At 39.8% G+C, this 15,322-nt stretch overlaps 1 protein-coding gene across 1 annotated transcript; it reads right to left on the reverse strand.

The window, feature by feature from the left end:
* Nucleotides 1-9,976: 9,976 nt before the first annotated feature.
* LOC135640379 (zinc finger protein 1-like) lies at nucleotides 9,977-11,170 on the reverse strand. The gene has a single exon (XM_065154742.1). It carries the CDS (start codon nucleotides 11,067-11,069, stop codon nucleotides 10,029-10,031), a length of 1,041 nt encoding a protein of 346 aa, XP_065010814.1. The 5' UTR covers nucleotides 11,070-11,170; the 3' UTR covers nucleotides 9,977-10,028.
* Between the last annotated feature and the right edge of the window lie 4,152 nt (nucleotides 11,171-15,322).

Genomic DNA, 15,322 nt, shown 5'->3' on the forward strand with positions numbered 1-15,322 from the left:
TTGAGCTCTTCCCTATTCCTCAAACAGTTTATAGAGATACAAGAGAATGAATCTGACATCCATATTGTTATGCTACCTTTGTAACTTGGGAGTCATGGAGCCCAACATGTAATACTTAGCAAGAGTAGAGTCATCTATGTATTTCACGTAGCAATAATCTCATCCTCGCTTGCCCCTTCCTCGGGTGTAGACAACACTGTGTCAAGGACATATACGATTTTCTCTACCGTGAGAACAATTCTCAAGTTACCGAGCCAATCTGTGTAATTTGGACCAGTGAGGTGATTGACATCAAGTATGCCACATAAAGGATTTGAAAGTAATATTTTCTTAAAATAAATATATAACATAAATAAATAACATACAGATTTTATAAAAATAAATAATTAAGATAAGGTTTTCTATCTTAATCTACTCTCACTATTTTCTCGCGAAACACACAACTCCCTCCGGTATGTAAATTGAAGGCCCTCGATAGATCTCTAATACTAATCAGGATCCAATAAGTGTATTAACATAAACTCGAGGGACTCGATCAATTACGCTAAGCCTGAAAAGGTATGCAACTCTTACCGATCACAACTTGTTGCGATTCCCATCCTATTTGGCCTCCGAACCATTATGGCCTCGAGGGAATCAACCAACCATGATGTTCGATTAAGTTATCACCATCATTATAAGATGAGTCTGATTCGATGATATGCCCTCGAGGGACTCGACCAAGTATATCATGTCCTTAGGTTACCGGTGACATCTCTATGTCATAGGCAAGATCTCGAATCTCAATATAAGGGAGCCTCGAGGGACTTGACCAACTCAACCTATGTCGGAAATCGATTTCTCCCTATAACGATAGAAGGTCACGTGGGTTAATATAATTATCTCATATTTACTAACTTAATATTATCGAGAGATGAGGCTTTGATTCGATCTCTTAATATGTCATGTCACATATACATATTTAATATATATCTACATTATATGCAAATATATATACATATATAGTAAGTGTATAGTTCAATTACATATTACATGAGCAATCACACTAAATGATCATGGACCACAACCTAATGTGATCAAGCTCGAACTAGTGGGCTCAATCACTTACATCACTATCTATATGTGCATCGACGCATCTCCATGCCCTATGATCATCCATCTTGTCTTTATCGGTTTCGTCGACATCTCGGCGTATTTCTATGCGTCACGATCATCCATTTCAATCTCGTGGGTCCCGTTGTCGTCTCCAGACTCCCACCATGCCTCCTTGTGTAATTAGAACATAATCACAGGTATATAGACTCGATAATAAATAAGAAAAATTGGAAGCTCGCAGGCCCCACTATTAATAATAATCACATCATATGTACATAAATCACACATTCCATGATCATCTATCCATATCACACATCATCATATAGGACTACTAGATGATGATGATGATGATGATGATAATAATAATAATAATAATAATAATTATAATAATAATAATAATAATAATAATAATAATAATAATAAACTCAAACTACTTAACTAATTATTCTATAGCCTTTGGGGTACCCTACCCTATGGTGCCCAATGCGGCCAGGAAACCCTAACCGCCAGGGTTGCCCCTACGGCCAGGAATCCCTAGTCATAGGACTGCCTTGGATGGTTAGAGATCTCTGACCCCCAAGGTGTCCTCTGTTGTTAGGAAACCTTAGCCGCTAGGGCAACTCCTGCAACAAGGAAACCCTAGCTACCAAGGTTGCCCCTTGCAGCCAAGAAACTAGGCTGTAGGGGCTGCCAACCTCCAAGCCGAGAGCCCCCTTGCTGCTCTTAGCCTTATTGCTTTTATCCAGGCCAAGAGCAGCAAGATGTGCTCTCAACCAAGGCTACAAGCAGCCTTCAGCCAAACTGTAGGGCAACAACAGTTGTTGCCCCTTTTCTCTCTGTTCTACAATGATAATTTTGATAACAAAATATTAATCTAAAACTCTTTTTAATAGAGAGAAGACATGTAGTTCAGATTTGAAAACTAAAATAAAAATCATAACAATCGTACAAAAATAATTCTACATGATTCAACACAACACATTTTAAAATCTAATCTTTCACATAAACAACTTGGCTCTGATATCGCTATTGGAAAATTAGGGAAAAATAATAGAAAAATAAAATCCTAAAATTTTTCATAGAAAAAGTTTTTCGTCATCGTGCGAAGATTGGTATGCAAAAACCCGCAAAACCGAAAAACTATGTATACATAAAAGATATGTTACTTAGGGAGATTGTATATCCCTGAAAATCCATAGATCTATGAGAGAGGATAAAGGAGGTTAGCTGTCCTCCTCTCTAGCAGTAATCCATATGATAAACGTTGCAAAGATGCTCCTCAAATTACTGCATAATCCTTCTATTCATGCTTCCCTCCTATTTATAGATGTCCTTATAAACTTACCATAATGGATCCTACCTTATTAGTACTAGATCTCCATCCAACTACCCAAGCCTTATGGATTAGTGGATCTCTACCTAATAGTCTCTCATTAGCTCTTATTGGATCTCATTTATAGGATCCAATAATTCAAGGGCTTATTGGATATCCAATAAGATATGGGCTCCAACAAATATATTATATCTGAACCTCTACTCATCGCAACACCTATCATTTGTGTGTAATCCTCTAGGCCCAATATCGAGCTAGCCATGTGTCATATCTATCAAAACTTTTTCTAGTTTAATGAATTATTATCTTCATAATAATTCATTCGACTTATTGACTACAAGCGTACTATGCCACTATATCGTAGTCTCTAGATGATACAAGGGAATATAATCAATTGAACATGTTTGCCCTCAGTTACCATGTATTTATAGTCCCTCATCCATCTAATATCCCAGAGATCGTATACCGGACATTATGTTGTCAGGCTCATATGGTTTCTACCCGAGTTTCACTCCAATCATATTCTCCTAAGAACTCTTTCTCTCTCAATTTGAATTATCTTGGCTATGGATTTGCCTGAGCAAGAATATATAGGATATTCTTCTCATGACACCAAGAGTATATGATCCTCTAGCGACACTTAATTGCCCTCGTAAGGTTGGTTTCCACTCCTGATGACTAGCCGTGCTAGATTTAAAACTTCTAGACCTATCAGTCCGATATTAAAGAGAGGAGTACTATACAGGACATCCTTGGTGTCTCAAGTCTAAGGACCATATATATCAATGGGATGATGGAATTACTATTTGATAATGAGATATCATCAACCATCCAGTATTCTATAAGCAGATCGATCAGTAAACTCATTCTCCAATGAGCACTTGCACTATATCCCTAGTGTCCCTACATGAGCAACTATAAAACCAACCACTTCCATCATATAGACATATATACAGTATACTAGTATGTCCAATTATCTCAATGTTCCTCTCGAATAATCTATGATCGAGATTATTTAGAATCTATGTTTAAAGGCGAATCGATCTTATTATCATGATATCATTACGATCTGATTCTCATTGCATAGATCCATGGGCATCATTATACATACAACAGGCAACATAAGGTGTAAAAAAATTAAATTAAATAAATGATAAGTAAAAAAAGTATGTATCATGTCACACATGCCATCATTCATATGATTGGATTGTAGGGGACCTATGACTAGTAGTGTAGTCTTGAAGTAGTACTACCATAGATCCTTGTGTTCAAGGGTGGTGAAGAAAATCTATCATTCCCCTTGGGAGGTTATAGTCGACACCTGCTTCCATTACAAAGTGCTAGTAAGTTAAGTCATGGCTAGCTCCTTCGGATTCACTTCACTCAGCTACTTGTTTTTTATTTGCAACACCATCACTACGTAATAGCCCTCATCGACAGCATATGTGATGATCTTTGGGAATCTTTAGGAAGAGATCGAGAGGCTGAAGAAGGATGGTATCCTATTATTGTTGTTGTTGTTGTTGTTGTTGTTGTTAAGGTGGAAGGTCAGGTGCTCGAGCTAGCACGACAAATTACAATCGAGCTACGTCTTGCTGACCTCACTAAGTAACTGAAGGTGTTGAATCTCGGATTTTAATGATGAAACCAATTGATAACGTTTATGATTTGATCTATATTTTGAGTAACGTAGGAAGCTTCAATCAGGGAGAGATAATTAAAGCATGAATAATCATATTGGGCCGAAGTAGAACATGTCAGAAGATTGGACGTCGAGCTAGAGGATCGGTCGATGTATCGGCAGAAGGCATCGGGCCATGGGTTCGGGCATCGGGCTGATTGGGCAATAGGCTGCAAGAGAGGATGATGCGCCAAAGAATTGGATGAGGCATCGATGAACCAATGACATATCGAACAACATTTGATTAGCTTTGTAATAATTATCTAGATCGAAGTAGGTTTTAGGCGTAATTGGATTGAAATTGGACTAACTCAATTAGGGGTCAATTGAGCCCAAGTTTGGGTTGTGTTGGGCCAAGTGAAAGGCCCAAACAGTGACCCAACAGATTGAACCATCGGTGGTACAATCTTCGAGATTATATCAGGCGATGGTATAACTAGTCTAGGTAGTGGTACCATCCAAACTCAGTCTCTAAGACTGTCAGGTAGTGGTACCGCCCAGTGGCAGGGTGTCAAGCGGTGGTATTGCCCAGTGTCAGTGCTTTTGGTGGTGGTATCGCCCAACACAAGCGGTAGTACTGCTAATACCTCGAAAACTAGGGATGAGACTCTTTTAAGCTTCGAGTTTGAATCTATTTGGAGCCTATGAATACCCCTCTCATCCCTGGTTAACATACATAAGTACAAAGAACTTAAAAGTGGGAAAACACTATAGCAATCACTTAAGAGATCTCCTCCTCTAGCTCTAAGATTAGAATTTTATTTAGGGAGGAGTGGGTACTTGTAAAAGGTTATCTCCTAAACCTGTAAAAAGAAGAAGAGGGGTGTAAAAGGATAGTTAATTTTCATCCATTGAAAGAAGATCGGTAGTGGAAGTCAGTGGCCTCGACTGAATAGGAATCGGGAGTGGATGTAGGTTACGATGACCGAACCACTATAAAAATCTGGTTTGCATTTACTTCTTGCTATTTACTTTTATTGCAAATTGAATTCTTACTTACACTATGCTTTCATATGCTTTCAAAGTTAAATATTTCTGATACGAGTTTTTAGCAAATGAAAGATTTTTTGAACTGATATCATTTTTATCTATTCCACTAATTCACCCCCCTCCCCCTTCTTATTGCCGACTCGATCCTAATAAAAGGAAGTAGCTTGGTGAATAGGTTGCAATGGCCAATGAACTGAAGGATGCACCAAGGATGCCCTTGGGATTCTAAAGCAGATAATAATACTTTTCTATATGAATCTCTCAACTTGCTTCTTAGTGACCAATGTTAGTAGTTTGACCTCCACCCAATATGAAATAGTCTACTCCACGATGAGAAACCTCTATTGGCTCAAGGCTGGCAAAAATGGTCCATGGAGATCCATTCCCCACTAGGAGAAGGGTCATCCATAATGGATTGGGCTTAAAAGGACTACTGGTTGACATTGTGTCCAAGCATGCATAGGCCTTGCAAGATGAACAGCTATCTCCCATCGAGGCTGACTTACCCATAATGACATCAATTTGTCTCTCCATTAGCCCCTTGAGTCGAAGTGAAGACTCTTGATACTTTCAGATGAACCGCTCAAGCTATCCCTAATGGATAAGCTCCTTGATCTGCTCCTTTAAGTCATGATAGTCTTCAATGTCATGACCATAATCTCAATAGAATTAGTAGTACTTGGATTTGTCCCTTCTTGTTAGTAGGGTTTTCATCGAACGGGGGTCCCTTAGGAGCCTCTTCTTGATTTGGACGAACACCTCAATATGGGACATACTAAGAGGAGTGAGCTCAGGTCTCAAGCACATTGCCTCGGGTCTATCATTTTTCCTTCATTGGGATTATTGGGAAACCTTAGATAACATGCACAGTAAAAAATAAAAAAATAAAACTAGTTTCCCAAAATAGGTTTTTTGAATCGTTGTGTGACGATTGGGAACATAAAACTCAGAAAACCAAAAATGACATAAGGGATGTGAGATGTTCTCACATAAGAGAACTTATATATCCCCTAAGATCATAGTTCCTAGTTCGTGGCTGAAGGAACTCTCACGAACTCCTCTCTAGTGGTGATCCACGTGATAGACGCAGCAACAACGCACCTCCTCGTGCAACGTATTCTTTCCTCGTGATCACGCATCACCACATAGCAGCAAATAAGGATGGATTGGTCCCTCTTGTTATCCTCTTGCAATAGAGAGGGGGTTGATAGTAGGAGGAAGAAGGGGGAGGAGATGAGGAGGCCGGTGACTATAGGGGTCTAGCCTATGATCTTTTTAGTCCCTCTTTTATTAATAGAGAGCCTTCTTTCTAACTCTAATGGATCTTGTCTTAATGGGGTATTGGATCTCCATCTAATTACCCATAACTTAATGGATGTTGGATCCTTGTTCAATAACTACTATAAGCTCTATTAGGTCTCACCCAATGGATCCATTAAAATATGGACTTATTAGATATCTCATATCCAATCTTATATTCTTTGCATTGTCCATCATATGTGTATGACTCTCTAGACCCAATATCGAGCTGACCGTGAGTTACATACGTCAAAACTCTTTCTGATTTAGTAAATTATTATTTTCATAATAATTCACTTGACTCATTGACTATAGACGTACTATGCCACTATGTTATAGTCCCCAAACAATATAGGGGGATCTAATTCATTGGACTTGTCTGCCCTTAGTTACCGTATATCTATAGCCCCTCATACATCTAATATCCTAGAGACTATATACCGATTATAGTATTGTCAAGCCCATATAGAATCTATCCGAGTCTTACTTTAATCGGATTCTCTTGGAGAACTCCTCTCTTAATCTGAATTTTATGCTTATCAGATCATCATGATCTAATAAACATTGGTTAGGGATTTACCTAAGTAAAAATACATGAGATATTCTTCTCATGATACTAGGAGTGGATGATCCTCTATTAACACTCAATTGCTTTTGTAAGGTTAGCTATCATTCCCAATAATCGGTTATGGTAGATCTGAAACTTCTAAACCTATAATTATGGTATCAAAGAATAAAGTATTCAAACAAAGCATCATTTGTATCTCAAGTCTAAGAACAAGATATACAACTAGGACTACGAAATTATTGTATGACGATAAGGTATCATTAACCATCCAATATTCCATAAGCAGATCATTCAGTGAACTCATTTCTTCAATGAGCACCATCACTATATCCTTAGTATCCCTATACGAGCAGCTATGAGACCAGTTATCTCTATCATATGGATGAGTATATAGACACCGGTCTGTCTAGTTATCTCGATGTCTCTCTCGAGTAACGGGAATATTTAGAATTTGTATTTAAAGGCGATTTGGTCTCATTATCATGATCTCATCATGATCCAATTCTTGTTGCATAGATCCAAGGACATCACAATATATTCATCATCCAATATAAAATGAGAAAATATCATAATAATAATAACCTAAAGAAATTATGCAACGTATCACATGTGTCATCACTCACGTGATTGGTTTATAAGACACTTATAACTAGCAAAGGTGAACTTGGTGTTGGGGCTAGTCAAAGTCGTTCTTGTTTTGGCTTTTTATGTGGCTCCTCGCACTTATTTGAGACCATCGCCTCAATGACAATAAATTGGTTAGCTCTTTGGAGGGTCTCGAGTATCATCATTGGCGATCTCTCTATTAGTGATAAAATAGTTGAGAGGGCCTAACCCCCCATCATAAAAGTTTATATGAGGAGTGATAGATGGGCATCAACTATACCTTGGATTTCATTCATGAATCGAGCGACAAAATTTGAGAGTGCTATCTCTACCTTCGCTCACCAAAGTCCCAAGAGGGTTGCTATTGAACGCTGAGGATGCATGTTGCCAATGAAGTATTGCTTGAACTCCTTTCCTAATTGGTCAAATAAGCTAATTGAGAGTGGCTTCAGATGGGCATACCACTCCCAAGCTGAACCCCGTAATTTATTTGGGAATAGGTGCCTCTTAGATCTTCTACACAAACAATGACCAACTCGAGATGGGGTCAACTAACTCCTCACCCTTGGACAACTGAAGTTTCTGATGCTTGTCTTCTAGACATTAGTCTATTTACTATAATTGAGCCTGAAGGGAGTCCTCCATTGAGTTCGCTAACTAAGCCTTGGACTCAAAGGTAGACTGGGGATGGTGTGGTTTACTAAGTTCTACAATTAAGGATCAGAGCACCATCGGCCTCGGGCTCAATGGGCCTCGGGCACTCTTGTGGAGTCGAGGAACCTCAATAAGTGTCGACGGTACTATAGATTATAACAGGGTTGATGGCATCATCTACTAGACTAGTTACGAGAAGAGTTGAGCGATGATTTGTATCATTTGCATCAGCATCTACATTTATTGAGTAAGGTTCATGAAGACCTCGGTGGGAACGAACATATGGGTTGAGGTCGTCCCTAGAAGCGAGAGGTTTGAGTTGTTGAATAGATGTTAGTACCTCCTTAGAGTTTGCATTGAGATTTGAAAATGCTAGCCGCTGCCTCCCATGAGTAAAAGTATTATGGATCGTGGGTAGAGTCTCCTTGCTCGAACGCTCATTGAGTGGGTTGGCAGGCTGATATTCTTGTAATATGGCCCTCCTAACACCAAAATATTGAGGAAAAAGTTAATGACATCCTAATTAGCTCAATATGGTTTGGGGTCATATACACAAAAAGGACGAAGTACCGTTGAGGTGTCCTTAGAGTTATCCAAGGCTTAGGAGGCAATATTCATGAGCTTTTAAGGTGATCTACATGAAGATTGAGGTTGGATTGATTTCTTTGATTTGATTCCTTTAATGCTTAACTTAGCCCAACATAGGTAGGTGAAAATAGTAAAAATGTGAGAATAGTAACATCTCACCTTGATTATCATCTTGATTAGTAGGAGAAAATATTCTCTATAATATTCTTTGAGGTGATAGTTTAAAATTACCTCCTTTTAGTCTCTTGTCCACGTAGGTATAGAGGAGAGATAACATGTAAACTCTCTCCTTATATTTACATTCACATGAGCGAACAAAGGGGTGTCTATATTGATCAAACTATCACGTATATAACCCATGTGTCAGAAGGAAATTGATCAATAATATTTCCTCTAGCATAAAAAAAAAAGTTTGTGAGATGAAAATTGTCACTCAAATTATGCATGTAATTGTGCTTATCAGACTAAATGCGCTAGAATATTCATGTGATGTGCACCACTCATCTGTTCTATAATTTTTGTTTAATTTTGATAAGGACATGGACCTTCGTTTAATCAATTATCCGGTTTCTTTTGCAGTATCAATACGATCCCGACTTCCTCATCGGAAGAACCTGCGAAACAAAACTATTCAATGACGAAATATTTTTATCGAAGAACTCGACTTTCGGTGCTTCACTTTAATATTGTACACATTAAATTTTGTGATTTTGTTTGAACTAAGTTGTATGTTTATATATTTTTCAGTCGAGATGTTGCATTTGAATCCGTTTATACTGTTCTTGTCTCCACAATTGGTAGATTTCCGAGCATCAATTTATTCTGCAGTAGTTGAAATCAACTGGATGACCTATAAGGGTAAGCTGTTGTTACAGCCAAAAACTTCTTGTAACTCTGAATCTGATTGCTGTTCTCAGTCATTGATTGCTATTCCCACTGTTCCTGATAGAGAAACATGGATATAAATTATTTCACGCAATTAGATCTGACTTTGACTTCCACTTTGACTTTGGAGACAGGTCCAGGTTTTGACATTTAACCGTGCGTCCACACACACACTTGTCAACTCACTTGAGTCAGCGATTGTGACATAACAATGACCACTATTTCACTATTTTATTCACAATTATTAATGACAGTTTATTAATAATGAGAATTTGATTGAGGAAAAGAATATTTTTAATAACGTCAATATAAATAACATCTTTAACACATCAGAAGAAGCTATGCAAGGTCGGTGGCGGTGGCGGTGGTGGTGGTGGTGGTGGTTCGATGCCGGCCGTCGAGAGACGGGGTTTCTTCGGGACGGACGCCAGATGGCTGGTCACCTCCTCCTCAGCCTCCTTCCTCTTCGGAAACTGTGGCGGCGATGGCAACTGGTTCAGGTCGAACCACCGGTCGTTCCCGGAGCCCGCTGCGGCCGAAGATGACACCGCCGCCATCGTCACCCCGCTGCTTGCGGTGGAGCGGCCGCCGCCAACAACGCCGTCGTAGTGGCGCCTCATGTGCCCGCCCAGCGCCTGCCCTGTCGAGAACGACTTGTGGCACACTTTGCACTCGTGAGGTTTTCCGTCTCCTGCAGCCGCGGCTGAGGCGGCGCCGTTGGTCGAGACAGAAAAGGCGGCGTCCTCACCGGCCTCTTCTAGTTTCAGGGTCGCCAACGCCTTCTTCCGGTGTCTGGTCTTGTGTCCCCCGAGGGCCTGGAAGGACGGGAACCCCTTCCCGCACTCGGAGCAGATGTAGGAATTGACGTTCAAAGGCGACGTCTTCGCCTGCGTCTGCTGCTCCTCCAAAGGTGGCTTCTCAAGCGTCTGCTGCCCCTTCAGAGACAACATCAGCGTTAGCGGCTCGTTCAGAGGCGACCTCTGCGTCTGCTGCTCCCCCAAAGGCAGCGTCTGTGGCTTCTTCAGAGGTGATCTCTGCGTCTGCTGCTCCTGCGCTGGATCGTAGGACTGAAGAGGCTGCTCCGACGTCGGCAACACAACGTCATGTTCGAAACCTCTTTCCCCACCGAAGCCGCCACTGGAAAGCATCACGAGGCAAAAGGCGGCGTAGATTTCATCTTTGCTGAAGAGGTGGCGGTGGCGGTCATCAGCATCCTTCTCAGGGGCTACGGAAGAGGAGGGAGAGGGAGAGGAGGAGGAGTGGTGGCTCCTCGATCGATTATTCTTCGCGTGCGACTCCGCCAGGTGGGAAGGCGACGGCGGAGGCGTCTCGTCGCGGTTGGCGGCGGCATCTACAGCATCCACGGCCATCAGATCTTAGACAACTTCAAGCGACCAAGACTGGTGGAGAGTTGGCAGAGTAGAGCGGTATCGAGCAGTGTATATGTCTGTGGACAGCTTCAAGCGACCAAAACGAGAGAGGCGAGTTGGCAGAGGAGAGCGATTACGAGCAGTATAAATAGAGGGTCGGTGGTGGTAGGGAAGTGACAGTGGAGTCCATGTTATGGAAGCCTGAGACAGAGATAGAGACCAAGACGGACTAAAATACCGTTCCTGCGTAGTAATTGGACAGACAGACGCAGTCCCCGCACACACGTGGACCGGTATCCCGTTATAAACTGGTTCGTTACGGAAGCGTTGCACGACTGGGACTCGGCGCTCGACTCCGTTACGGGTGGTTTGGGTGACACGTCACTCCGACGCGACACGTTTTCCTACAGGAACAACTACTGGGAATCTCTTGTGGGCCCACTTATTCATTCAATTATAAAGCAGGTACAAAAGTGGGCGTTTTACGGGATGACCTTTAAGGAAAGAAGTCACGACTCCACTGCCGTCGGGTTTTCGGGTCAACGTTGGAAATCGAATTGAAATGGGAATCCCATACGCAATTGGTAGGTTTCGTACAAAATTATTTTAGAGGATTGATTCATGAACTTGAAATAAAGATTAAAATCGATCATGATAACCAATATAAACTATTTCTTTTGTCTATGAGAATCTTCTATTTTTATGTTTATAGTTTTTACACGTTATATCTTATATCGGTCACTTGTCTTTTTCGGCAAAAACAATTGGGGAGAGAAAACATTGATGGGTTTGTCTTTAGGATAGCAGCCAAGGATAGAAGCTAATTAGTTTTTCCATGTACTCACAACAAATAGATTCATTTAAACTAAATTAAAATATTTGCTAGAATATCTCCAATGAATATAAATAATTATATCCATATAATTATATTATAAATATACATATATTTATTATATATAAAAATAAATATATCCATATACTTCATGAGGTTTTGCGATACAAGTGTTCTCAAGTATTCTTGAGTTTAAATGTCAAGTTTGTATAGTGAGAATTTCTCTCTTGAGTTGTAAAGATTATTATTTATGTTTACTCCTAAGCCTCAAAAAGAAAGAATGTATATACAAAACAAGATCAAGATGGTGAAACCCGATAATCCAAAAAAAAAAAAAATCGAGAGTGAACGTAAGTCAAGAAGACCAAATCACTATTGTATCTTTTATTTATTTGTTTATGTTTGTTTAAATACTTTATTATCTTACTTTTTTATTCACTCTTGTATCTTTAATTATTTTCTGAGAAAGTTCTTAGATATGCTTGCACTAATTGACCCCTCTTGGTTTAGCGTCATCATGGATCCTTTTAAGAGAATATTTATGGTACAAGGAATATTATAATAAATATTCTCCTCTTAGCTCCGATTGACATAACAAGTTTGGCTAACTAGGCATGACATACACACACACACTTCGAAAAGGCTTATTCATGCGAGAGTGCAATCTATGCCTAAGGAAATCGACAATCGTGGCTAGCATCAGAAATCAATTAAAGTCTACCTTACGAGGATGGAGATGTCTTGTCTATGAGGGCTGCATTGGGAGCATAAGCACAAAAGGACACATTTTCTATGAAGGTCACATCAATCATGTAACACACTTTGCATGTTTAGGATGTGTCGAGTAGTGGGAGACTCGTTGGCTATGACAACCATGTAGGGCACATTGCTTGTTTTGCTTCGTTAGGGTGCATTGAGTGTGAGGAGACTAGTTGACTATAAAGACCGCATCATGCCCTTCGCATGCTATGCCAATGAGGGCACGTCAAATACTAGGAGATACATTTGCTACATAGGCCACATTGGTGTCACATGTTGGTTGTGAAGGTTGTATCCAGTGTGTTGCATGCTTTAACCCAGGTAGATAGGGTGCATTGAGTAGTAGTAGATATGGTGAATTCCTGTTGGCTATGATGGTTGCATCAATCATCTCGTTGCATTGAGTGCGAGAAGACGAGTTGGCCATGAAGGTTGCATTGGGTTTATCACACACTTTGCTCAATCTAGATGCATTGAGTGCAGGGAGATGCATTGACCACAAAAGCTACGTCGAACACATCACACCTTTGCCTAGTTAGGGCACATCAAGGTGCAACATCAAGCATGATGCTCATTTTGCTCTGTTAGGCCACATCATGCACATCACACTCTTTGTCGGGTTAGGGCATGTTGATCATGAGGAGATGTATTAGCCGCAAAGGCCTTATGGTTTTGGAATGTCATGGCTATCTTGGTCAAGTTTTAGGCTTGGAGCGTAACAACCATCTCGGAGAGGCAACATACTGGAACATCATGATCATCTTGGAGGCTTGGAGGACTTGTGGATGAAGTTGTGAGTGATGATCAAGGCCATGGATGTTAAACAAAGGAGGTCATGGGTGATGGACGAGGCTGCACGCGACAAATGGATTCATGGACATGATGCCGAGTGGCTTCCAACTTGGCCAAATTGAGTGGTTTCCTATGTGCTTAGGTCAAGTGATTGTTGAGAGGAGAGGCAATGGAGAGATAGGCCATGGATCGAACAAAGAAGAAGGAGGAGGAGGAGAAATCGGTACAAGGGTGAGACAAGGATGCTACTAAAGGGCTATTGTTTGAGAGGAGAAATTTGGATATGGGTGAAATATGACCATTCTTTAGGGCTCTCGATGATTTCTAACTTGGTCAAGTTAGCCATGCCTTTTCTTTTACTTGACACCAAGTAGTAGTTAGTCCTTAGACTTTTGATGTTTTGCCATTATCAGATTGACCAAGTTAGGCAACAAGTTAGAGGCACATGAGAAGGATGGTCACATGATGGAGGCAAAAGGTGTGGTTGACTTGTGATTAACTTGAGGATAACCGACTTGAAGGTGAGGCCGACATGAGAATGTGATCGACTTGAGGATGCAACCAACTTCAACTCTTGACCCTACTTCAAGGCCACGAGCTTTCACTATCTCAATCTTACTTTCAACCAGTGAATATCAATAACCCTTACATATTTTTTTTCAAGGCTTAAAAGTAAACCTTACACTTGAACCACTCCTTTTTCATCAAAGACCAACTCTTACAATACTTCAATTCATAACCAATCCTTTAGCTCATCAACTAATCCTCTAGCGCATCAACTAATTCTTCGACTCAAATGCCCAGTCCTTCTGCTCAACATCTAATTCTCTGATATGAAGTTTGATCCTTGACATCTAGTTCTTCTACTTAACAAATGATACTCTAATAGTCCATACCCTTAGTCGAAGTATATCTTATATCATTTATATAAGGAAAATACTTGACATTATATTAGTTTATAAAATTCATCAATTGATCATATGATCAAAATACGAGATTCAACAATCTTCTCTACAACTGCTTTGCCTTCTCTATCTTGCAAACCAAACTATACAAGTTGTGTAACCTATTCACTTGGCTCAGGATATATGTGATTCGACTATGCGACCAACTCGACTTTTGCTATCCTGATGACATAACTGATGTGATGATATGATTGACTTAAAGACGTACATCCAAGTTGGGTCGTCGCTCTACAACGCTGCAATCTATTTTTGCTTATAGTTTTCAAGCAAAAACACAAAATCAAGGCAAAACATACTACTAAGCATCTATACAAGCCCACAAAAATGATGAACAATTCGTTAATAAAGATGTTGCGGGTATGCAATGACTGTTCATGTACTACGGTGTGAGAGTGTATACATATATTATGACATGCAATGTGGGAGTGTATATATATATTATGATGTGTAGTGTGAGAGTGAACATACGTGTTATGATATGAGGAGTAAAAATTCATGAATTTGCTATGTTTCCTATATGTGCATATAAGCATTTTGAATTATTTCGATGTAAAATTTTACTTTTTTATTTTGCATTACTATGTTATAAGGTTATGCTTGCTAAAAAAGTTATAGAATGAGGTATTTACCATAAAATGTCTTATGCCAATTAGTTTACAATATTATATACATAACATAATGCATGCTCACGTGAATAAAAGCTTATACTTAGTAATTACTCACTATAGACCCTATTTTGCTAAGTAAGGATATTAGTATCTCACCCAAATGATTGGGTCGAAAAGTGAGCACATGTAAGTCCATGCTAGTGTAGATATGGATGATGACTTATGGGCATTTTATATATATAAATTTTGGACATGTTATGTTTGTGTTTTTCTTTGGTTAGATATTATAATTATGTA

This window comes from Musa acuminata, chromosome BXJ3-6, assembly GCF_036884655.1.
Source record: "Musa acuminata AAA Group cultivar baxijiao chromosome BXJ3-6, Cavendish_Baxijiao_AAA, whole genome shotgun sequence".
NCBI classification, from domain to species: domain Eukaryota; kingdom Viridiplantae; phylum Streptophyta; class Magnoliopsida; order Zingiberales; family Musaceae; genus Musa; species Musa acuminata.